General features: G+C 28.1%; 1 protein-coding gene across 1 annotated transcript; it reads left to right on the plus strand.

Moving 5' to 3' along the window:
* LOC111684007 (segmentation protein Runt) lies at window positions 1-27,886 on the plus strand. Its single transcript, XM_023446124.2, has 4 exons — window positions 1-35; window positions 6,572-6,928; window positions 7,368-7,584; window positions 27,678-27,886. The coding sequence occupies exons 2-4, from the start codon at window positions 6,659-6,661 to the stop codon at window positions 27,884-27,886; spliced, it is 696 nt and encodes a 231-aa protein (XP_023301892.2). The 5' UTR covers window positions 1-35; window positions 6,572-6,658.

Here is a 27,886-nt window from a genome sequence, read left to right on the forward strand (position 1 = left end):
TTTTTTTTGCTATATTTATTTGCTATGAATGTTGTGTATGTGTGTTTTTTTTACTTTTTGCTTGCAATTCTTTTTTAACCACCTTCATCTCAGCATCACTCGTAAAAGTAGTCTAATCAACATCATCATTACCAACGTCCTCCTTATAGTCATCGTCATCATCATTATCAACCTCAGCCTGAGCCTCAGTCATACCCAACAACAATAATAACAACAACATTCGTAAACATTAACATCTTTTTGGCTGATGACTGTGTATTGTAACGTCGTATCGTCTACAACGTCGTCAACAATTTCTTGATTTTTTTCTTTAATATAATAACAACAACAATAAGAGAAAAACAATAATTATTTTTATCGCCATCGTTGTTATCGTCGTCGTCGCCTTCCTTGTGTTTGAGTGTTTGTGTCATTTTTGTGGTGCTCCATATAGTGGTCGCGTTCATGGTTACCGCAAAAAAATAGTTTAATATTATCGTAACATTTGATTCGATCACCAGGATATTTCATTCCTGCCACCTTAACGGTTAAACGTAGTAATTTGGATATTTCTTCTGCTTCAAAAAATAACAAAAAGGAAACAAAAAAATAAATTAAATGTGTGTGTTTATAAAAAGAAATTTTATTATAAAATATTAAAAAATCTACAATTTTTAGTTTTAAATTAATAAAAATTTTACGGAATACTAAAATATTGTAATAATTAAAAGAAATTGTTAAAAAAAATAAAATTTTCTATAGAAAATTTAAAAAAACATGTGTTATTTAACATAAAATAATTAAAAATTAACTAAAAATTAAGAAAATATCAAAAGTTTTAAAGTGTTGTTATAATATTCTGTGATCTTAATCTTACAAACATTAAATAAATCATGGAATTTAAAAAAAAGTTTTCAAAATTTTCACAAAATATTTATTAAATTTATCATTCAAAATTTTTAGTTTTTTACGTTTAAGGATTTTTTGTCACAATAGACAATAGTTTACCTTGTTAAAAAAATCCATTTTATTTTATTAAAAATAAAATAAAAGGAAAATTATAAACAAATATTTTTTCTAAAATCAACAATTTTAAAAAGTTAAGAACCTGATAATAATATAAAAAATAAAAAAAGATATGGACATGATTTAGCATTATCTACCCAGCAAAAAAGAACTTCCAAAGAAGCGAAAAAAAGTAGAATTTATTCCATGGAAGTACTGAAAAAGACCTGAAGAAGTGATGATTTTAACACAGGCTTGTCATAGGAGGGATGTCCTATTTATTTCAAGCCAACAAAAAGGGTTGGGAAATATTTTGTATTATTTTTATTTGATACCGTTAGGATCAAAATCTGTCAAAAATTCTTATCCTTAAAAATCTATTAACATTTTTTATATTAAAGAAAGATTTTTTTATACATCTTTAGATGCTGACAGAATGAACTAAAAATAACACAAAATATTTTTCATCTCTTTTTGTTAGCTTGACATCAAATTTGGCATTGTTTGATCCGTAGAAGTATTTTAAATTTTTTTTTCATTAAGTTTATTGTTCGTGTCTAATTTTGAGTGTCTGACGGTGTTATATAATACAACTTATTTGACTCAAATAATATAAAAATTCACTGACTATTTATCACCACTACTTTTGAAGTGGTGATAAACGGAAGTACTTCGGTTAAATTTTGCTGGGTAATAGTTAGAGATGACAATAGAATGACATTATTGTGAGCGTCTAAAGTCTATTTGGAAAGGACATTTGTATGCAGACTAGATTATTATTTGACGATTTGAAACATTTTCTCTAATGATCATACTTTGGACTTGTAAATCTTTCTTCTAAGAATATTTGATAGCGCAGACCAGCAGAAATTCTTGGTTGATTTGAGGTACTTCATACAGTGATTTAGTCTTTACAAAATGCAGTTTCAAAATTATTTATTTAATAAAAATAAAAATGGGCGGGATCTGAATAGTAGGCGTGGTATATTCTATTAAAATTAATACTTTTAATCAACATCTAGAATAAAAAGTGTCCAAATTTTATATGAGTATATAAATTTCCATTTTACATAATCTAAAATAGTAGGCGTGGTAATTCCTACAAAAATAAATATTTCCTTATACATACGCAGTAATATAAATAAAATTGGGCGAAATATATAATGGGCGTGGCGTTTCACTTGGAAGGTAACGTTATTATTATTTAGGCGTCATTAACCAAAACAACCAAATACAAGCCGTTCATGGCGTTAGTTGCTTTACAACGAATTAAGTTGGTAGATGGTACCAGCTACACCTGTTATACGAGCCTTCTATTTAAAGAAATATTTTAGTTCAAAGCAAAATAAAAATGAAAAAAAAATGTGCTTAAATAGATATATTTTTGACTGCCAAAGGTAAAAATAAATTCAAAACGTTAAATTAATTAGATGAATTTCGGTAAATCCTAAACATTTTATCTTAATAATGCCAGATCATTTATAACTGTAAGGCTGATTTCAGCAGAGTTTTATCTGACCTGATGGTTTATAAACAAGGATTAGCTCTAAAGTGTCTTCGGGGTTTGTTTGTAGTTGGTTTCAAATGTGTACCTATTTAGCCCTTTTTTCTCTTTTATACCCTATATTATTATCAACAGACGGACATTATGTAGGTACATAAGATAAATAAGAATTCAATACCATATTAATGTTTACTTAAACATGTTTAAGTCGTTAGAAAGTATATATTAAAAACTTAAAAAATTAATCTATATTAATTTTTAACAAAAAATATACACAATTTTTTTTGTTTCTCCTTCTGGTTAAAATGTATTTAAAGTTTAATTTACTCTTAACTATTTGTTTATATTTGTGTGTGCAACATATTTTATTGTGCATTATAGACCGCACTACCACACATGTGGTAATAATGCAAAATTAAAAAAAAAAACATTAAACAAAAACAAATAATTGTAAAAAAACAACAAGAATCATAATAATGTATAATCTTTGTGGCATTACGATCAGTTGAATAATTGATGGCATCAATGTAAAAATATTGCAATATTTAACTATTTTAGTTTTTGTTTTTGTAGTTGCAACATTGATTAAATAATGAACAATGACAAACTTGCATACATACATATTAATACAATTGAATACTGTTTCTAAGTTTTTATTTACTTTGTTTTAATTTTTATATTTATTTATTTCTTTTTTCAATTTATATACAAATAAATCAAGTGTATACTTAAAAAAATATATTTTATAAGTACATATCTGGAGTTCCCAGACCCCTATTTTTTAAGAAATATTTTTTATATGATGATAAGCCTTTGTTTTGTTTTTTGTTATTTTTTTGAATTTTATCACAGTGATATATCACCATATTGAGTGTTTAAATGTGTATGAGTGGGAGTGTGTTTGTATGTGTTTTTTATATTATTTGTCGGTCAACCATTTTCCGCAACTGTTAATTTACCAACTCTCACATTTATTTACTACGTTTTTTATACGTTTCTATAAGCCTTAACCGGTTGACTGGCTATAGCATATGGATTGGTTTATATTGGTTTATTAAAGTATTTGTAACATTTTGAAAAGGGGAAGTTTTTTTGGATAGATAGATAGATAGATAGATAGATAAATAGATAGATAGATAGATAGATAGATAGATAGATAGATAGATAGATAGATAGATAGATAGATAGATAGATAGATAGATAGATAAATAGATAGATAGATAGATAAGTAGATAGATAGATAGATAGATAGATATATAGATAAATAAATAAATAAATAAATAAATAATAGATAGATAGATAGATAGATAGATAGATAGATAGATAGATAGATAGATAGATAGATATAAAACTGGCTCGCTTCTTAATGAAAGGGGCAACTATGCTCTGGTGTTAGCAACTAACAGCCGTTGCAACGGCGAGTATGAGGCGAATACTTTTTTGATCTGAAGTCTTTATCTATGAGTGGGTTGATTTTTCTTGCCACATGTTTATTTGACCCGATAACTATAATGAAGACATTATTATCTAAATGGTAGATAGGTGCATGGTCCGTTCGAGTATTGCAACGTTGTTTGCTGACTCCCCCATTAACCTTTACATTGAACTTGAAAAAAGTAGCACATATAAGCCTGCTGTTTAAAATTAATGACTGCAGATTTTATGTCCTTTGCTTCTCTTTCAAAATTTTGATAAGACAATTTTTTTGGAAAATTTAATTTCTTTCTAAATGTTTCTAATAAACAAAATAAATTTTAAAAACTTTTTTTTAAAAAACGTTTTAGTCAAAGAGTTAAGACTTAGGGTACAAACAATTCTAACCAACATTTTAAATTTGAGAAAAGTTTTGTTGTTTTATATTATTTTAAAATTTTCATTCACATGAAGCTCCATTTAAAGTGAAAAAAATCAAAAACATTTTTTCAGTTTTTTTTTCTACAAATATTAGACCAGCACAAGGCCTCACATTGGACATATTAAATGTTAGAATAAATTTGAATGCATATTAATGACAAATGTCACTTTTATAAATTTTAGTTTTTTCTTTATCTGGGATTCTGAAACAAAATTAAAAAATGTTATTTCAGAATCCTAAAAAAATTAAAATTTTTAGGTCTAGCTTAATGAAGATGTCTGTGCGTTTGATTTTATTAGCGCTGACCAGTGTGCACACAATATGGCCAACAATTGCACTTGTTTTGTTTTATCTGATGTATTTTTTTAACAATTTGTTTAAGTTATAAAAAACGGAAGCAAACGTTTTATTTTTCGCGCTATTTTTTTAATAAAAAAACACACACACAACACATCACATCACAGTGCTATAAATTTGTTTGTTAATTCATTCCAAAAGCAAGAGTTAGAGCCTCTGTGAGTTTTTGACCCATCATGAGTATTTGTTAGCATTTGTTGGTAATTTTATTGGGAACTGCGTTTTTTACAAGTACATTTATATAAATAATGCAGTAAAGAATTAAAAATATTTTTTTTACATTTTTTAAATTTTCTTTATTAAACATGTTTTATTTGACAAAATGTGTACTTAATTTTTTTTATTGAATTTTAAGTTGTAAGTTGTTTAAGTTAAAAATGTTTAGCGATAACTGTCATTTAAAGTTAAGTTAAGGGATATTATATGGTTATGAATTTCTTAGAGTGAGGTTTTATACCGTAAATATTATGAAAAATATGTAGTTCAGTTTTAGTTCAGTTCTAGTTCAATCCTACTTCAGTTCTAGTTCAGTTCTAATTCAGTTCTAGTTCAGTTCTAGTTCAGTTCTAGTTCAGTTCTAGTTCAGTTCTAGTTCAGTTCTAGTTCAGTTCTAGTTCAGTTCTAGTTCAGTTCTAGTTCAGTTCTAGTTTAGTTCTAGTTCAGTTCTAGTTCAGTTCTAGTTCAGTTCTAGTTCAGTTCTAGTTCAGTTCTAGTTCAGTTCTAGTTCAGTTCTAGTTCAGTTCTAGTTTGTTGTTGCGTATGAGTATTATATAATTTTTGCGAATTAGATATCAAGTATACGCCTAAGTCATTCTTCAGCAATGTTATAAGATTGTATAAATAACATTTTAACTAATGATCTGATATGTACAAAGGAGGGAGTATGAAAAGGTTTGAAACAAAATATGCAAACGAATTCTGCATTGCTGTTATCAATAGTTCGAAAGTAAGACTTTTCAAATCTAGTTCTTAATTTCGGAATATATTTGGATTGAAGTGTTAATTAGTGTTCTAAAAGTTTGAGTTTTTTTGTCAATTTTTTTATAATAAGTAAATATCCATATACAAGTGATTTAATGCCATTTTACGGTACAAATTACTTTGCAAACACATATTCAACATAAAATTATAAAAAAAGAAACAAAACAAATAAAACTGACAAAAGGCGGAAATTGTAATGAAAAATAAAATAAAAAAACATTTTAAAAAGCGACAATTGTGAATAAAAATTTATTTACAGAAAAAAATACTGCAGGCAACTATAAACCAAAAAATACACCAACACAAACTCAGTAACTAAAAAACAGACTTGAAGTGAAAAAAAACAAAAAACTGAACTAAATATAGACTGACCCTTGTAACAAATGTTGAAATTATGATACACCGCACGCAGTTAACAGGATATTTTTTGGTGTATTAAACAGGAAACAGATGTGTGATGTTGCTGCTGCTCTTGTTTTGTAAAAATATGAATGTATTGGTGTTTAATTGCAAGCACGTGCATGTCTGTAATTGTAATGATTAAACTGAATTTCTGACTATTTTTTTGTTCATACAATTGTTTGGTAATTGTTACAAAATAATGAAAAAAAGTAACAAAATATAAGCAAAATTAATTTTTTATGGTTTAATCAACAAAAATAAAAAATATCAATAATGATGATTTAATCGTTAGTCAAAGTTTGAAATGAAAGGACGGTTTTGTTTGAAGAAATAAATATAAATTGAAAAAAAATTTAAATTCTATTATTTCTAAAGTAAATTGCAATAAAAAATCAACAAATATAGTATAATTACACTTTAAAACTACAATTTATAGAATATTTTCTTAATTTATAAAGGTTTCTTATAATTGTGTTGTTTACTTCAAGGCTAACGTGATTATGTTATTGATAAAATTTTAATAATTTAAAAAGAAGTGTTTATATTAGAAAAAAGTGCTTAAATTATCTTTAAAAATGCACATTACCAGTGAAGTGAGTTCTACTACCACCAACTCCGCAAATCAAAGCAAAAAAGGTTCTAGTAACCGTAATTCTAATAATGAAACTAATAACAATAATTCTAACACCACAAACAACAACAATAATAGTAAAGAAGGTGCCTCCACTAAAAAACCAGTGGATACTAGTCCCTATTTGACTCCAGAAAATCTAATTGAAAGAACGGTTGATGTTCTGTTGGCCGAACATCCGGGAGAACTTGTTAAGACTGGATCACCTCATATTGTAAGTTTGAGAGTTCGTTAAGGTGGACTCTATTCCATGTGAAATAATTTTTAAAATTTTAATTTTTATTTAATTTTTTTATTTTTTTAGTGAATCTGAATAAAAAATCGATTTTTATGTACAAATTGCTTTAAAAAAACATATTCACTAATTTTAGTAAAAATTTTCTAAAAATTAGAAAAAATCGAAATTTTCAGAGAAAATTTTTATTTTAAAAGGAAAACAACCGAATTTTCAGAAATTTTTATAGTAATCAAAACTATACAACTCAAGCATTTTTTCAGTCTTTTTAAAAAAGTACCAAAAATACTTATATAAAAAGTACCAAAATTTCAAGTCTTTGATGTTTACTTTTCGAATTTCTGAAGATGTTATTTGGCGATATTAGAAACTAATATCGAAACTATCTTTCAATTATAATAAATTTTCTTTCTTACAGGTCTGCACCACATTACCCACACATTGGCGTTCCAATAAAACGCTGCCAATTGCCTTTAAAGTTTTAGCACTGGGTGAGGTAATGGATGGTACCATTGTGACAATACGTGCCGGTAATGATGAAAACTTTTGTGGTGAATTGCGTAACTGTACGGCAGTGATGAAAAATCAAGTGGCCAAATTTAATGATTTACGTTTTGTGGGCCGCAGTGGGAGAGGTAAGTAAAAAAAAAGAAAAGAAAATATAGGAAAAAATACCATGATTGTGGCATGATTTGCTGCCAATTAAATTAAAAAAACAAGCCAAGTTGTTGTTTCCTTTTCTAGACTAAAAATTTAAAACGAAGAAAGAAAACATAAGGAAATAAACCAAAAGAAATGGAAATAAAAAAATGATTTCTTTAAAAATTAAATCAACTGTAACAAAAGAGATTTACATCACATTGTCACTGTTGCTGTCTCAATTTAAAATGTGGTATGAAGTCTTAGACGGTTGTCTAAGACAGTTTAGTGAGCGGCAAAAAAGACTGACGTTAAAGTAAAATTAAATCAGCGTAACTGTTTATTTAAATCCCCGCATCATTGGCTGTTTGTTAAGTGATTTCTGTTTTTCATTTTAACGTATTTTTGTCATTTAATTTTTCCTTTTTTTTGTGTGTGACAATTGCTCATTAAAATTGTCTTATGCCCAGCTACTGCTTCTACTTTTCTTTCCCTCTTCCGGCTAAAAATGACCCATGTTTTGCCACCCTTGTTGGTTTGTGTTATCATGGCCGTCTTTATTTTCTTATATCAACATTATAATTCTTTTTGTCATTTTAAAGTGCCAAATAATTCCTTTAAATTTCTTTTCCAAACAGAAAAAAAGGCATCATTTTTATTTTGTTGCTTGTTTTATTTAGCTCATTATTTGTTGTATAATCATTTAAAAGTTGAAAAAATGGATTAATATAAAAGTATCCTTTTCGTGTTTTATCGTTTTAATGGCATAAATTTACATTAGGATTAGTTGGGTCTAAAAACACCCAAATAATTTCGTTTTTTTGGAGTTGTTTTCGAAACCTTTTTTTTTGTTTGATTTTTTTTGTCACTTTATTTTGTTTGCCGTTTTGGTTATTAAAAATCCTTGTTTATTTGTTAATTTATTGGGATTATTTAGTCAATTTGTAATGGAATTACTGTTAAATGTAAGAAAAAAGTACCCGATTTTAATGTTTTTGAAAAGATTATTAAAGAAAGTATTTAAAAAGTACTTTTAGAATTAGGACATTGTACCATTAAGTACCACTTGGTATCATTAAGAGAATCACCAACTTAGTAAAGTAAACAAAACTGATAGGAGTGTCAAATATTTTTTTTAATATGATGATTTTCGGAAGAGGGACCTGGGTATATTATGGATCGATCTATTTAGAATTCAAGTAGTCAATCTTGAAGGTTAAAGTTATGTTTAAAAGAGGAAATACTACCAGGCATGGGTGTAATAATTCATTACACGGTCAATTACAATTAACTGTAATTTTATGCATTTTTAATTAAAATTACATAAAATTACAAGTAATTGTAATTTGTCAATTTTTATAACAATTAAAAGTAATTGTAATTGGCAAAACTTAATTACAATTACAAGTAATTGTAATTGGAAAACTTTAATTGTAAAAAATGTAATTGTAACAGAAATGTAACTGTCAAACTAGCCTACTTTCATCAGTCAGGCTAAACGACAGATAAAGTTATCAACCAGCTCAAGTGTTAAGTGGGTAAAATTTAATTATATTTTACTTATTTTATTCCTTTTCCTAATTTTTGTATTTTGTTTAAAGACCGCGCATTTCTTTGAATCTATTTTACTTGTTGATGTTGAGTACAATTTGATTAATAGTTATCTATTGACTATAGATTAGACTATGTACTAGTCTTTTAATTACTTCAATATATAGTCTGTTGATCAGTCCATTGAACGATATCACATATATCTATTGCGATCCTTTTCATGGAAATGTAAAATAGAACTAAATGAATTGTCCTCCGACGTTTCTTAAAAGTGTGTGGTAAGTCATATCCATAAAAAGTCCAGGTTTAGTTTTGTGCGTGAAAGGGTTGATTTTCCTAATAACTTTTTATTTTAAAGAGACTTCTCGTCCTGCTTTTTTTAATTGGGCCACCACTCAGGGGACGACCATTACTTATGCTAGGCATTGTATTGGAACTAGGAAAATAGGTTGTGGGAAGGCGGAAGGAAAGATTAGTATTTGATTTAAATTTTCTTATATCGAAAGTGACAGGGAATACCTCTGCAGGAACTTTATTCCACATAAGAACAGTGCGGCTGAAGAATGAATTTTCCCTGTAATGTGTTGTGCGGTCCACTGGCCAATTTACCACAAATTGGTGTATTCTTGAAGAAAGACGTGTATTACGCAAGAATATACGGGTAGCGGGAACAAGTTCCCTAATTTCAAAGGAACATATTCCATTGTAGTATCGAGAAAACTGTGGAATACACCCGACGATGCGACGGTGCTCCAGTGGATCAATAGAGTTTGGTACCCTACTGTCACCGATAAGTACCTTCGCCCTCTTCTGTACGCGGTGGAGTAGCTCCAAAATAGACTTCGAAGCTCCGGCCCATACATGAGAGTCGGATATAAGTGGTGTAAATAGTAAGAAGATCAGATGGAGTGAAGTATGTCTTCAAGTGTCTCGGTCTTTTGAACCGAGAGAGCTTGGTCTATGATTGAATGAATAAGAATGGCAGATACTACTGTCGTCTGCAAAAGAGTAGATAGAGTTGGAAGTTTGACCTTCTTTATAAAGATAAGAAATAGGGTAGGGCAAAGAACGGAGCCTCCTGAATTAATCTTGAACTCGTTTGATGAGATCAAATCTGTAACAACTCGTATAGTGCGATCTCTGAGAAAGCTCGAAATAAACCGAGAGAATAATTACCGACACCATATGCAATTAGTTTTGATACGAGTGCACCATGTCACACTCTATCAAATATCTAAAGCCACTACTTCACTTTCACCAAAATGGAATGATACCATTTCTCAGAAAGGAAGGCTAGTAAGTCTTTCATAGAGCGACCTCTACGAGAGCCATATTGGCGAACGTTAAGTAAATTGTTGGTCTCTAAATACTTGACAAGATGGAAATTGACCATACTTTCCAAAACTTTAGAAAGCGCTGAGCTCACTCCCATCTCGAGTGGTCTGATACCCATAATGATGTTTAGCTTACCTCTGGGAGAGTATTAGTTTAAAGTATTCTTATAATCGCCTAAAGTTTTTTCAATAGGTGATAACCTACAACATTTCCAAACCTTTGGTTGACGTAGTGCTCCAGCCAGCATTTATACCCAAGTAGTAGGTACAATCGCCCTGAATTAGTTTGTTACACTTCACCAGATTATTTTGATTAGATAATAATAGATACATATGTATGTATTAACATTTTTCAATTACTAACGAAAAACCTCTCCAATATTTAATTTATTTTTATCCATATAGAATTTTTGAAAATATTCGATGATGTGTTGTAAAAAATTTAATATTTTAACACCCTCACACTAAGCCACTAAATCCTTGCCACTACTGCAAATCATCTAATACATATACAAATATTTAAATAAGCAAAAATATTTAAAAAATTCATAATATTTGTGAACGCTAACACATAAATTAATAATAAATACTCACACCCACTCATATACAAGTGTAAATATGTATACCCTGCTGTTCGCAGTGGCGACTTCGTTTATTTTGTGCTGATGTTGGCCAAAAAATAAACTTTGATATTTAGTTTTATTTAAAAGAGAAAAATCGACTTTTTAAAAAACTGCAGGGTATATACATAAGTTCATATGTAAGAGTATATGTAAAACCAATGTAAATAAATGTGCGTATGTATTTAGTATTTGCTTGTTCTTTGCCACCAAATAAAGCTTTTCAGCATATGAGTAAATATTTTCTAATGGTGCTAAAGAATTTATATGAATTGTATTTCATGTATGCGTATATACATTAAATCTATATACAAAATGTGTGTGTGTATGCATGTGTGTATAATAAATTCGTGACTACAATTAAATTCCTTCGATTTTCAGTAACATGCGAAAGAAAATTCCACAAATAAGTAATTTTGAAATTGGATACTGTTTGTTGAAAGACAGAAAAAATTCTCTTTTTTATTTATTGAAATCTTATTTGTGGAAAAACGAGTGTGTGGGTTATATGAAAGTTTATGTAAAAAACAGAAATGCAAATTTAATTACATATATGAAAATTTATCTTTCTTCTATTCAAGTGTTTGTTTGTTATTAGAAATTAATACCAATAAAGAAAATGAGAAAACATATGTGTGTATGTGTGTTGATTAAGATTTCTTTAATTTAAAGAGGTTTTTATAACACACACATTTATGTGTACATCTGCTTATATGTAATTCTATAAAATCTTCGATATTTGATTTCAAATCAGAATAGAATGTCATTAAGTTTGTAAATTAGATTACTGATATTAATTTGTTTTTATTGTGTTTAAGAGAATTCAGTATTACTGAGTTTTTTTATTTATTTATTTATTTATTTATTTATTTATTTATTTATTTATTTATTTATTTATTTATTTAATACAAAATGATTTTTTTTTAAATTAATAACTTATAACCAAAATTTAGAATTCATCAGAAAAATTTCTTACGCCTGATAGAGACTAACTAACTTAATAACTAACAAACTAACTAACCAACCAACTAACTAACTAACTAACTAACTAACTAACTAACTAACTAACTAACTAACTAACTAACTAACTAACTAACTAACAAACCAACTAACTAACCAACCAACCAACTAACTAACTAACTAACTAACTAACTAACTAACTAACTAACTAACTAACTAACTATCTAACTAACTAACTAACTAACTAACTAACTAACTAACTAACTAACTATCTATCTAACTAACTAACTAACTAACTAACTAACTAACTAACTAACTAACTAACTATCTAACAAACTAACTTACTAACTAACTAACTAACTAACTAACTAACTAACTAACTAACTAATTAACTAATTAACTAACTAACTATCTAACCAACTAACTACCTAACTAACTGACTAACTAACTAACTAACTAACTAACTAACTAACTAACTAACTAACTAACTAACTGACTGACTGACTGACTGACTAACTAACTAATTAACTAACTAACTAACTACCTACCTAATTAACTAACTAACTAAATAACTAATAAACTAACTAACTAACTAATAACTAACTTACTAACTACTTCGTGGGATAGTCATTTAAAATTTCAATAACTATCCGAATGGAGGGGCTTTTCTTTATTTTTAAATAATGAACTAAGGATAATACTCCGTAAAATGAATAACAAAAACATTAATTAGGTTTGACATTATTTAAAATGATTGTTATTTATAAAGTTGCAGCTCGAACTTTAAATTAAGGACAAACACATTATGACAACAGGTACTTAAAAATCGTCCCTGTCGCATAAAAATTTACTTTCAATTTCAGTTTCAAAGTTTTTAAATATTAAAAAAAAACTTACAAAACTCCCCAAGCACATTGTAAATTTGACCAAATAATAAATACTTTTTTAATAAACACAGAAAAAAACTTATAAAAAGTTTGGTAAAAAATACTTAACGTTTCCTTAACAATCATAAAATATACTGCTCGTTTTTCTTTAAATGAAAAAAAACGAAATACTACATATTCAAGTGGCCTCCCAAACCCCAAAAAACTGAAGATTTTTTAAGATAAAAATAATGAAATTCAAATAAAATACACACAAGGAATTTGTTACAAGAAAGAGAAAAGTCCTAAAAAAAATAAAATAAAGTACGTAATCACAGACACAAATAAAGAAAATAATGAAGAATATTAAATTTTTAATGATGTTTAATGGATGGCGGAAGCTAGAAAAAAAGTCAGGAGAAATAAAAATATAAAAGAAAACAAAAATATATAACATTAAATATAAAACAGGAAGCAACAGAAAGATGGCAAGGGAGGATTGAAAATAAACAAGGAAGTTGTGAAAAATACGTAAAAATCAAAAAGGAAAGAAAGGAATAAATAAACAGGAAATCAACTTAAGTAGCAGGTGTGTTTAAAGTGGTTGTTAAAATAAACTTTCTATTTTTAAAGAAACTTTTCTTTAGTATTTTTTTCTTTGCATATTGTTTTATTTCTCTTTTTTCGATTTGTAAATGATGATAATTTAATAAAGACTTTTTGTTTGGCTCCTTTATTTAATGTTAATTTAAAATTAATCCGCATTATGCTGTTTTTCTCTATTACTCTGTTTATGAAATGCATTTTACATTATTTGATCACTTTTCGAGTGCAGACAATATTAATGCCTAATAGTCAAAATGTAAAACATTTTGTAATTACACATTAGTGCAAAATAGTTATTAGAAAAAAAACCTAACTTAATATTCAAATATTTTGAAACATTCATACTTTTGCCATAGTGCTCATCTTCAGATTCTAATTTTGTTTAATATCCTTGTCCAAAGTTCTTGCTAAACATGTTGTTAATTAACATATCTTTGGATGAGCAAATTGTTTACAGTGGTGGTGAAAATTATATTAGAAATTTAAGGTTTTTTTTAAGATATTCTGTGGCCTCCGGTAGGTTAGTGGTTAGGTTTCTAGTCTGGTAGACCGGAGGTGGTGGGTTCGATTCCCACATGAGACACTGCTTAGGGAGCACACAACAGGCTCCATAGAGGCCTTGGTGTATTTCTTTGGATTTTTTTAAAAAAACTAACTTAAGATTTTCTGTTTTATAGCAGATGGTGATCTAATTTGTCACTAAAAGTTCCATTCTTAGAAAAAATTTTTTTCCAGATAATTTTAATTTTAAATAAGAATTCATCATCTCTGAGTGGTTGGTTGGTTGATCAAGTAAAGTCGGAGGGACTCCGGTTTGCCAGAACCACCTCACCCGCCAGATGTAGTATTGTATGTTATTAGATCCAGGCTTGAAGTACACCATATATTTTTTAAATTATAAATTTTATTTATATACAAATTTTAACCAAAAATTCCTTTTTTAAACTTAATCCTACAAAATATGAAATTTAAATTCAAATTAATTTTAATTTTAAAACCTCTAATTTTCATACACTACTAAATATTCCTTCATAACTGCTTCCCATGCAATACAATAGTAACATTTAATTTTTTTAATTGTCCTCATTCTCCAATACCCAATCTAGAATGAACAAATTGCCTGCCTACCTACCTAGAAGAACTTGCCGACCAAACGTCTCTCAACCTTCGATTACTCTTCAATTTAATTTACAACTAAATGAGTGCATAGAAGGGTATGAGTATTGCACTAAAACACTGTAAAGTACTACACATGTAAAACATTTAACTTAAATCTCAACTTAATGTCTTCTACTTCATCTTATACATACATACTTTACCTTGGCATAAGTATTGTTGTTTTGTAACAAATTGCAATTCATTATTATAAATTCTCTCACTCCCTATACCCACACAAACACACACACACACATATCCTCCTTCACTTACATATTCTACTTTAATATTTAGTCCTACAAAATGCACTCTCCTGAAAACATGCAATTTCAAACAAAGATTATTCACGTATTAATGTGTGTCTGTTCATTTATGGTCGAATGCATTTTCATATTGTAGTCAATGATGTTGTTGTTACAACAATTATTATATTGCTCTTGTATTATTATACCAAAAATCTTAATAATGAAGACATGTTATTCTCTTCTTAGCATTTACTGCTATATGTTTATTTGTTTTAATGCCAATAGTTGTTAGATAATGTATATGTGTGTAAGGATATTTATTCGTATGAGCATATTTGTAGTGTTGAAAACATTAGATAAGATTATTGTGTCATAATGCGAAATAAATTTAATTAAAATGTTTATTACTTTAGTGTTTTATAAATTTTATACTCTTAACAAAACATCGAACAAAATAATTGTACTTAATTGTTTTTTTGTCGGTGTTAGGAAGGAATATCCACAATAGTATGTTTAGTGTAATAATTGCATTGTTGATTACTGTTTCTGCCTAACCATGTCATAATTTTTGAGTGTAATGTAAGTTTGAAATTGTTGTTTGAGAACGAAAGAGAATGAAAACTTTGTAATAAAGAGGGACTGTAACTAAACGCAATTGTAAAATGGGTCATGTATCCTTAAGTTTTTGACTATCAGTAAAGTAATAAGTAGTTTCAATAATAGCCGAATTAAACAATTAGATCTAAGATGACAAAAAGTCGGACCAATAGTCAAACTAACTAAATGCCATGAAACACGGTTGTCATATTTTACAAAGTTATCAGTAAAATGTTCAGAAAATGTGTAATAATCTTCTGAACTTACAATTTTTCTTTTGTAACGTTGTAAGGAAGAGCAGTACCAAAAGTATTGCAAAACTAACTAACTAACTAACTAACTAACTAACTAACTAACTAACTAACTAACTAACTAACTAACTAACTAACTAACTAACTAACTAACTAACTAACTAACTAACTAACTAACTAACAAACTAAAAAACTAACAAACTAACTAACTAACGAACTAACTATCCAACCAACTAACCAATAAACTAACTAACTAACTAACTAACTAACTAACTAACTAACTAACTAACTAACTAACTAACTAACTAACTAACTAACTAACTAACTAACTAACTAACTAACGAACCAACCAACCAACCAACAAACCAACTAACTAACTAACTAACTAACTAACTAACTAACTAACTAACTAACTAACTAACTAACTAACTCACAAACAAACAAACTAACTAATTAACTAATCAACTAACTAACACACAGCACAAGGTTTAAATGAACTCACCGACGGACAGCTTTTAAAGTTTGGTACATATTTGTGTCATCAGAAGTTTTTTCGGTATCGCCTTTTTGCTGCTTTTAATCCCACAATTAATTCGTCTGACAATGCTCTATGATGTTACCTATTCTCTATCCAAATATTTCCTCTGAAATTTTAATTTTAGGTAAAATAATATTTAACTATCTAAAAAAAGACTGCCTTTGACAGCAGAAATTAGTTTTAAAATATAAATAAATTTGTCTTAATTCCTGGCAAGAAAAAACTTTTTACTAATAAATATTTTTTTAGAAGGAGTTAAAGGTGTTTATCACATTGTTGCTATTAATTAAGCTTAACGAGGTTACAACACCGCCATCACCATCACATTATTAAAATCTACTACTAAAATATTCCATTAATTCCACAGGAAAACACACAAACAGATATACATACATATATACATTTTAAAGTATTGGTGTGCTACTAAATAAACAAACAACAGCTGTTCTTGAGCTGTTGCTGGAGGAAAAATGACAACAGGACTAAAATTGACTAGTGTGTAAGAAGAAGTAGTAGAAAGCTAAATACTGTAGCAGAATTTATTTAAGCCTTATGCTAAAGTGAAAAAGTTTCTTGTGTGATTTTCCCTTAATGCTTGTTTGGTATAAGAAGAATCCTCAAAGTAATATAATGAATTTTTGTATATGCCCCTCATCTCATTAGCATGGAAAGTCTTAACAAAAAAGTCCTTAGCACTTAGCCAACAACTAAACACTTTGATATACAAATTTACTTGTATATAATTTTATGTATGTTTGTATCAAAAAAAAATGTTACAAAGTATTTAACCTTGCTGCCAAAAAGGAGACTGTCTGCATGATTTTTTTTATACATACATACTATTATAGACATACATATTTAAAGAAAGAAAAACAACCCCTTTTTTAAGGTTGGCTTCAACATGTTTGCTCATTTTCATTAAAAACCCCTTTATATGGGAGCAGGAGAAGTAGAAAAAATAATATCGATGATTAAAAGGTGAAGATTTAAGAGCTCTAGCATCATTAAAGGTTGAAATTAACAAAGAATAAATCATTATGAAGAAAACTTTATGATGTTGAAAAAATTCAAAGCTTAGTCTTTAAACTTTTATTTTTCTTATTAAATTTAATATATTTATATCATTAAATCATAAAATAAATAAATAAAACTACTGCAAACAGAACTACTTGTGTATCAGTTGGTTCGTATTGTATTGTTTTGAAATTAAATTTTCATTAATTCAATTACATATTTCGTCAAATCATTTGAATTTGTTTCCAAACAATTTCTTTTTCTTATACCAAACTGTACAATATTTAACAACGGCTCTTATATTGATTTCTTTTTAAATTAATTCTTTAAATCAATTGATTGTTTAGTAAACTTTTTCTTTGCCAGCAAATAATGTAAATCGTTTTAAATATTTAACATAACAGACAAAACTTGTTAAAGAAAACCAATAAATTTGTTATGTTTATTGGCTTTAAATTTAAAGAATTATCGAAAATGAAAGAAAAGCCTTACGAAAACAATATAAAAAAGAAGAAAAGAACATAAAAATTGTTGTAATCTGATGCTTAAAAATAACATAAATTTTAATGGTTTTTGGAAAGAAAAAAAAATTGAAATTGTCACTCTACAATAGACTATAAACGTTGGACAGTTTAAAAGTAAGATTAGGGCAAAAACAAAGGTCGTGTACAATTTTTTTGTAGTAGCTATTTTTAATTTAAGATTAATTTGACGTTTATTGTTAACAGTTAAATCAAACATGGAGTAAATGTGGGAAAGGAAGAAGTGTTAATTTAAAAAGGGAACATAGGTATTTTACTAACATAAAATTATGTATTTAAAGTGGACTTTTAAAGGTATTAGCTAGTTAGTTAGTTAGTTAGTTAGTTAGTTAGTTAGTTAGTTAGTTAGTTAGTTAGTTAGTTAGTTTGGTAGGTAGTTAGTTAGTTAATTAAATATATAACATTAGTTCAAATAATAAATTCTTAAGTCAAGACTTCAGATTCCTTTATTGTCAAGGCTATAGTCTACAATTCTTTCAATTATCCAGACTATAGTTTGTGTTAAATAACTAAAGCCTGTTAATAGTTAAGACTGAAAAATTTTCAAGACTTCAATTTCTTTAATAGTGAAGACTATACTTTGTGTTAATGACAAGACATGGCTATAGTCTATTCTATAGTCAAAACAAAAGTTTATTTTATAGCCATGACTATTCTGATAATAATATCAAGACTATAGTCTGTTCTATAGTCCAGAATAGTTCGTTCTATAGTTAATAACCGGAGTCAATAACAAGCTTAGTAAATACTATAGTCCGCTGTATAGTTAAGACTGCAGTCAGTACTAAAGTTAATGGCCTGTTTTTGTATATAGTATATTTTATAGCCAATGCTATAGTATTTTCTATAGTCAAGACTATAGTCCGTTCTGTAGTCATGTCTATCCTATAGTCAAGACTATAGGTAATTTTATAGTCAGGACTGTATGTAATTCTATAGTCAGGACTATAGACAATTCTATTGTTCTTCTATAGTCTATAAAGTACGTGGTCAAGACTATAACTTGTTACATATTAAATTCTATATTCTGCTTTTTATTCAAGATTATCAACTGTTCTTAATTTATATTAAATACTGAACTCCCTCTTCAAGACTAAAAGTGAAAGTACACAACACGCGTTACGCGTTATTTTGATATTTCTTTTAATTTTTTTTAACTATTACTGTTTTAAAAATAAAAATTTTAGGCTTTTGTTTATTTTTTTAATTTTTTTCTTTCATTTTTGATTAAGTTTATTTCATTTTAAGTTTATTCTTATTCTACACAAAACAAAATACAACCCTGATCAGCTGCCGACGCGTCAAAAGTTGAAAGTTGCTGAACTTGTGTTCAGCAACTTTTTAATGAAAACACACTATTTCAACTTCTTTTGACAGAAGCATATAACGCGTTGCCGCGTACAACGCGAGTTGTGTACTTCCACCTTAAATGCATACAAATAAGGCTTTCATAAACAAGACTGTAGTCTGGACTATAAGCTATCCAAAAATCGAGATTATTCAATAGCCAAGACTACTTGTAGAAAGTTCTTTATTGAATACTATGGTTTTATAAACAATAAATTGTTTTTAATTTTTATTGAATATATTCCTTTAAATCGCTTTTCTTTTTATTCCTCCCATCATTATTTCTTAACATGTTTTCAATGTTTGTTGCTGTTTGTATTTTTACTGATTTCGTGAAGTTTGTTGTTGTTCTTGTTATTATAATCATTACCCTTGTTTGTTATTTCATTATGAGTAGATTTCCGCTTCTGTATTATTCTTCACTTGTTCTTCTACCATTTATGTTACTCTTGTTATGGTAGTTGTTGTTGTAGTAATAATATTACCAAGTCTTTATAACCGTCTTTGTTGTTTATTTGTCTATTTAACGCTGTGTTTGTTCTTTAGTGTTTTCATACACACATACATGAATTTTTTTTTGTAAGAGTCTGGGCGTGTGTGTAACTGTATTATGACTTCCGCTTCTTTATTTTTCTTTGTGATTTTTTTGCTATCTTTTAGTTGTCGCTGTTGTTGTTTTTGGTTATTTGTTAATTTTTAACGCCTAAGGACATGTTTTATATTTGGTTGTTTGCTTTTGTTTCAGTATTTCTTTTTTTTTTTCTATTTCGTTAAGTGAGTCTGTGTCTCTAACTTTTTTAACTTTTTATTTCCTGTTTTGTCTTTTTGTATAAAACAAAGCAAAAGCATTAAAAAAAACAACCAACATAAAATTTGTTATTGGTTTCATTTTTTGACTTGGTAGTAGTATACAAAATTTATAGCGTTTCTTCTTTAGCAATATAAACCCATATAAGAATTTTTTAGTGTTTTTATTAAATTTTTAAAGTATTTTAAAACATGAGTTATTTTTAAGAAATTTTTAATTGCTTAATATTGATTTTTTTTTTTTTTTAATTTTAAGACTATTAGTTTCACAGAGAAAATTATATGACTTTTTTTAACTAAAATAAATATTAAACAATATTTCATTTATGATTTTTTAGAAACTTTTTGTTATTTGATTCTTATTAAATTCAAAAACAAATCATTTTGTATTTGTTAAGTCAACAACTTTATGCCCTTTATTTGATTTTTTTTTAAGAAATTGGCTTAAATTTTAATTAAATCTTTTTTCTCAAACTTTTACTTAAAACAAAAAACGCTGTTAGCCTAAGGTGTTAATTTAATACTTTATTTCCATCTTGAATTAAGTCAAATGTGCTCCCTGTATATTATTTACAGTGTTTTTGCCAATAAAAGTAAATGGAAATTTTAAACCTTAATTTTTCATAATACAAACACAAACAACAACAAAAAAAGTAAATAAATGAGGGATCATTATTAAGTAGCTTTTTAAATCCATTTTATCTTACGTCTACAGTTTAGCCCAAGGACTTGAAATTTATACGAGTATTTAAAAGTAAAGCTGAAAGATTTTTGTTTATTAATGTGTTAAAATCTCTTTTATCTTGTCTTTCCATGTCATTTCATTCATATTTGTAGATAAAAGGAAGGCAACTGACTGACCTTTCTAGTGTTTTTGTTTTAGATGTTCGGGTTAGAAGAGGATGTATTGTTGTAATGTTGACATTTGGTCAAGTTATTGCTGTTATATTTATTTTATCAAAAGATACTATTTTAAATATATAATGAAGGTTCTGCTTTGTTTAAAGGTACACACATACATATGTATATATGTATATATTTATTTTTTATATATGTCTACTTAGATATGTATATACAACTATTGTTTACCTACACATTCATTTACATACATAAATCTATTAAGAATCTAAAAGTCTACAAGCATAAAGATTAATATCCTTGATAAGCCTTAAAGTAAATACATATAAAAGTAATTTATATACCTTCATACACACATGTGTTTGTATGTTTAGGAATGTGTGCATTTTAGTATGAATATTTGTGCTTATACATATTTGTTTAAATGTGTTTAACTTTTGCTTTTAATTCTTATTAATTACCTCCTTTTATCCAACAAAAACTCTTTTCCAAGTTCTTAAATATATTTTTTTTTGTAAGAAATTTAAACATATTTAACAAGTGTTGACACATTTTAAAGGCAAATCTCTTTTGTAAAGTTTTACCAAAGTTTTTTAATTAGTTTTAACAACTGAGGGTTTTAACTAGGATCGACAAATTTTATTATATTAGCTGAATTCCTCATTCCAGTTAATTGTTAAGTAGTTTTTGCGTCATTTTGTAGAGTAGACTATAGACTAGACTATAGAATAGACTATAGACTAGAGTATAGACTAGATTATAGACTAGAGCATGGACTAGGGTATAGACTAGAGTATAGACTAGACTATAGACTAGAATTTAGAGTAGACTATAAACTAGACTATAGACTAGACTATAGACTAGACTATAGACTAGACTATAGACTAGACTATAGACTAGACTATAGACTAGACTATAGACTAGACTATAGACTAGACTATAGACTAGACTATAGACTAGACTATAGACTAGACTATAGACTAGACTATAGACTAGACTATAGACTAGACTATAGACTAGACTATAGACTAGACTATAGACTAGACTATAGACTAGACTATAGACTAGACTATAGACTAGACTATAGACTAGACTATAGACTAGACTATAGACTAGACTATAGACTAGACTATAGACTAGACTATAGACTAGACTATAGACTAGACTATAGACTAGACTATAGACTAGACTATAGACTAGACTATAGACTAGACTATAGACTAGACTATAGACTAGACTATAGACTAGACTATAGACTAGACTATAGACTAGACTATAGACTAGACTATAGACTAGACTATAGACTAGACTATAGACTAGACTATAGACTAGACTATAGACTAGACTATAGACTAGACTATAGACTAGACTATAGACTAGACTATAGACTAGACTATAGACTAGACTAGATACTATAGACTAGACTATAGACTAGACTATAGACTAGACTATAGACTAGACTATAGACTAGACTATAGACTAGACTATAGACTAGACTATAGACTAGACTATAGACTAGACTATAGACTAGACTATAGACTAGACTATAGACTAGACTATAGACTAGACTATAGACTAGACTATAGACTAGACTATAGACTAGACTATAGACTAGACTATAGACTAGACTATAGACTAGACTATAGACTAGACTATAGACTAGACTATAGACTAGACTATAGACTAGACTATAGACTAGACTATAGACTAGACTATAGACTAGACTATAGACTAGACTATAGACTAGACTATAGACTAGACTATAGACTAGACTATAGACTAGACTATAGACTAGACTATAGACTAGACTATAGACTAGACTATAGACTAGACTATAGACTAGACTATAGACTAGACTATAGACTAGACTATAGACTAGACTATAGACTAGACTATAGACTAGACTATAGACTAGACTATAGACTAGACTATAGACTAGACTATAGACTAGACTATAGACTAGACTATAGACTAGACTATAGACTAGACTATAGACTAGACTATAGACTAGACTATAGACTAGACTATAGACTAGACTATAGACTAGACTATAGACTAGACTATAGACTAGACTATAGACTAGACTATAGACTAGACTATAGACTAGACTATAGACTAGACTATAGACTAGACTATAGACTAGACTATAGACTAGACTATAGACTAGACTATAGACTAGACTATAGACTAGACTATAGACTAGACTATAGACTAGACTATAGACTAGACTATAGACTAGACTATAGACTAGACTATAGACTAGACTATAGACTAGACTATAGACTAGACTATAGACTAGACTATAGACTAGACTATAGACTAGACTATAGACTAGACTATTAGACTAGACTATAGACTAGACTATAGACTAGACTATAGACTAGACTATAGACTAGACTATAGACTAGACTATAGACTAGACTATTGACTAGTCTATAGACTAGACTATAGACTAGACTATAGACTAGACTATAGACTAGACTAGCTCAACTTTATCCTTACAGAAAAACAAAATAGTTGGTAACATATGACAAAATGTTAAATATTTAAATGGGAACAAGTTTTGTTTCAATTATTTCCCTCATTGTTGTTGTGTCATAAATTTCTCATTTATTTACATTTATGTTTATTTGCATTTCTTTTGTGCTTTAGCTCTTTTTTTGTTCAACGATTTTGTAAACGTTTTGGCATTTCTAGCGACATTTTATGAATTATTTGTCTGCAAATGTTGCTGAAAACAAAGAGCAACCCTTTTTATGTGTATATGTATCTTTAATTTTTCTTTATTCCCAAAAACATATCTTTAACCTATCGGCAATTTAAGAAAATCGATTTGGTTAAAATTTGCATCACGGTTAGTGCTACGTGCTGGATTGAGGGGGATCAATGTTGGACATTTTAGACATACATGGTTTTTTCTTAAATGAGTAAAACTTTTCACCTTTTGGTACTTAGTAGAAAAAATTGTTTAGTTTAGTTTAGATAGCTATTTGAAAAAAAAATTAATTGCTCATATACATTTTCAATAACTTTAAAATAATGAAGAGTTTATTCTTACATCCCCTTATTTACAAATTTGTAAACAAAATATCTAATATCCGTTTAATACTTTTTTTGCCCTAAGGCTTTAATTTTTTTCTTTCTATAAAAATCCATATAAAAAATTATTATTTAGTCTTAAAACACTCTGTTGCTTTTCAAAAGCACGCACTGTTTATTAAAGGCAAAAACGTTTATGAGAAAAAATATTGAGTCGTCTGTTTCGTGCTACAAATTATGTGTAACAACACACCAGCAAAGGTTACTGTAGCTTTTGTTTTGAGTTTTTTTTTGCAGTTTGGTTACGTCTTAAAAACGACACAAATGTGGCAAACCGTACCAATGGATAAGGTTTTTGCACGTTCTTTTGTACATACATAAATATATTCCACTTTTATATTTCAACACTGTTAGACATAGTTTAAAGATCACGTCTCTTGCAAACATGGTTTTATAGAAATATCACATGATGTTCTTCATTATGGAGCGAGTCCAACAATATTATCTGAAGTTTATGTATACCTTTGCGTAACATTTAGAAAGTTGAAGGTTGAAGGCGTTAATGGGTGGGTTAATTCATACTATAATTTTTATAATTTAAAAAAGTTTTTTAAAGGTTTTTCGATGGAAGTAGTAAAATTATAGTAAACTACATATTTGGTAATGAATCATTAAGAAAAAATGACTTTATAATGAAAACTAATTACCATTTACATTACGTAGAAGTAATTATGTAACGTCTGTATTGTCATACATATGAGATTGATTGTAACGATGTTTTTTTAATTCTCAATTAGTTACGAACTTTGAATAATTATATAGGAAGATTGAAGGACATTTTTTTGTTGATCATAGAGTAAATCTTATTCTCTTAATACATCATAAGCTGGGCTTTTTCTTATTAGGGCATATTAGTTTGAAGGTTTTGTTTAAATATAGCAATGACATACTGCAGCATGTGATAAACAACAAGAAAGTAACATTTTACAGTATGAGATTTGTGTTATAAACTAAAAGTCTTTGAAAATTTACATTATAAATAAAATGGCGTCAAGTTCCATTGCCCCTGTCACCTCCTACTAAAACTCTTGTTCCAGTTAAGATCTTTAGTAATGGCTGGTTAACTGCCAAACAGTTCTTTTTGTTAATTGTAAAATGTGTTTAGATTTTTTGCTGACTCCTTTCATCACTCAACACCATTTCGAAAGATATTTTTGAATGTTAACCAATTTTCTAACATTTTTAACAGAGTTTTTTTTAACTTAACTGGAATAATTCTGCAATACAATTATAAAATTGTATAATTGATTTTAAAAATTTGAAAATATAACAAGAAATGGTGTAGTTTATTTACAGTTAAGATGTTGTCGCTTTCCATCCAAACACAAAGTTCTTGTTTTGAAAAATGTCTTCAAAATTTTTTTCTTCCTCCATACACACAGTCTCTTTGTTGTTGACATTGTTGGTTTTTGTTGCTGTTGCTGCTCATTTATTGTTGTCGCTTTGGCCGTGCATAATTAAAAAAGTTTCATTACATTTTGTTGGTTTTCTTGGTTCGTTGAAGGCTGTTTAAAATGTTAAGCAAAGAAAATAAAAAAAAAACGAAAAGCATTTGTGTCCTGTTTGTAAATGAAATTGAAACAAATGTCAGAAAACAATAAAGATTTTCTTAAACAAATTCTTTCATTATTATTTTTTTGTTTTTGTTTTACTTTAACTAAGTTTCTCTACTCTGTTGGGTGCTTTAGCCATAGGTCCGTCTGTCCGCTGTTTTAGTATTAATGAGTGGGTGGGTGGTATTTAATTTAACACAAAATGTGGTGTTTCTTTAAATGTTATGGTTCGTTTAATTTAATATTTGACTTTAAGATTTGTGATATTTAAGGGAATCGCAAAATATCTTATACAAACTATAATTTTACAACTATAGAAATTTGTTTTAAATTTGGAAAGAGTAGTAGATATCCTTTAGACTCTTTTTTAAATTTAACCTTTAATCAGGCATTTTGAAAAGCATTTTTGACGCTAACTAATAAAATTCCTAAATAACACTAAAGATTTTCCTTTGCAGCTTTACACATACATATACAAGATGAAAGCCATGCTTGTCGTGAGCAGTGACCCAACAAAATATGCACCAATTTTAACAGAACTTTTTAATAAAATAAAGCTTAAGCTATAAATTTTGAACCTCCTTCTCTTTTTTGCCATTTGCAAAAATTTGTTGTTGTCCTTGGGGTTTTACTATTGTTTCTGCTCATGTTGTTGTATTTTGATTTTAAAATCGTATCCATGTAAACAATATTCAAGCCACAAATATAAAAAGGGAAATTTTAAATATATACACATACATACACACCTCCTGCTCATATTTTTCTAAATAAAATTTTATTTTATAACTCTATTTGAAAATGAAAATTTTGAATTTTATATGAGTGTGTATAGCTGCATAATGAAAAACATGGATTTCAAATGAATTTATAAGTGTAAAAGGAATATGTGTATCTGTATCTGTGTGTATATGTGTTTTATGTATTGTATTTGGTATCCAAAACCATATGCCAATTACCGCGTTGTTTGCAAAATTCAACAACATTCGGGGAATTTATGTTGTATGTATATTAAATTGTTACGCGCGTTAGTTTACTGCCATCGACACTTCTTCGATTCCCAGTGCTGCTGTTTTGCCTTTAGTCCTTGTGCTTCCTTCAATACTTTTGCACTTTATTTGTGCATTTTTGATTGTGTACGAATAGTTGCTTATGTGTGAATGTGAAATTTCCTCTTTTTTTGGGTAGTTTGAGGTTAAGATGAGAGAGAGAGATTGAAAATATTTTTGTTATTCTTTTTTTATGGGATGAATACAAAAGACAGTGGTCATTATTTCATCAATATAACTTTATATTAACGATCCAGCAAAAAATCTTCATATTTTGTTGATGAGTAATCTACATAATTTAGTTATTTAATACATTACCTGGTACTGAGTGGTCCTTATCAATAACATTTTTTATTTCTTTTTTGAATTTGATTTGTAACCAATTATCTAAAGAATCAGTCAAATTATCAAAGCATCTATCTAACATTTGTGGCTCGAATCATAGTTTTTTGAATTTCGTAGAACAAGAGTAATTAGTTACTTACCCCAAAAGTAAGTTCTATCACATTGCTTTCATATTACTTGCCTGCTTACCGGGTAAGTAAGGTTGTTCCTGGGGACTTATACAACACTCAGTTGCACTGATTTTTTGTTTGAAAGTTTCCGTTTTGTAGCACTCATTTGTAAGACCAACAAAGTAATCTTATCTTATGGTCCATTATTGAATTCTAAGACGTACTAGTTAGGTCCGTCTGTCTGTTGAAACTACGATATTAAATGAGGAAATAGACTGAATTTTGATAAGTTTAGCAATTGACAAAATAAATCTTAATAGAAAAGTTTTAATGAATATTTAAGAATTGTTAGAGTTATGCTAGTTGATTACACCACTGTGCATATTCTGCATATGTATTTGTATAGAAGAATAAACCCACGTTGGGACCATGTATAATAGGTAGCGTGAAATTGAAAATCCATAAATTCATAATATTTTTTGTTGTAGTGTAATATTTTCATGTTTTGAATATACATAATTATTTTTTGGAAAATGTATATATGCCACTTGAAACAAAAATTAAGCAAATGTTTAAAGTTATAACGCTGTTAAATTTTCTAATACATTCAAATAAATAAATTTATTTTTGTACTTTCATTTATAGGTAAAAGTTTTTCTCTCAGCATAATACTCTCAACAAATCCCATACAAATTGCCACTTATAATAAAGCCATTAAAGTGACGGTAGATGGACCGCGTGAGCCACGTTCTAAAATACGACATCCTGGTTTTCATCCGTTTGCCTTTGGGCCTCAACGTTTTGGTCCTGATCCTCTTATGGGCGGTTTACCATTTAAATTACCTGGTAAGTAA

Source organism: Lucilia cuprina, chromosome 3, assembly GCF_022045245.1.
Source record: "Lucilia cuprina isolate Lc7/37 chromosome 3, ASM2204524v1, whole genome shotgun sequence".
Lineage (NCBI taxonomy): Eukaryota > Metazoa > Arthropoda > Insecta > Diptera > Calliphoridae > Lucilia > Lucilia cuprina.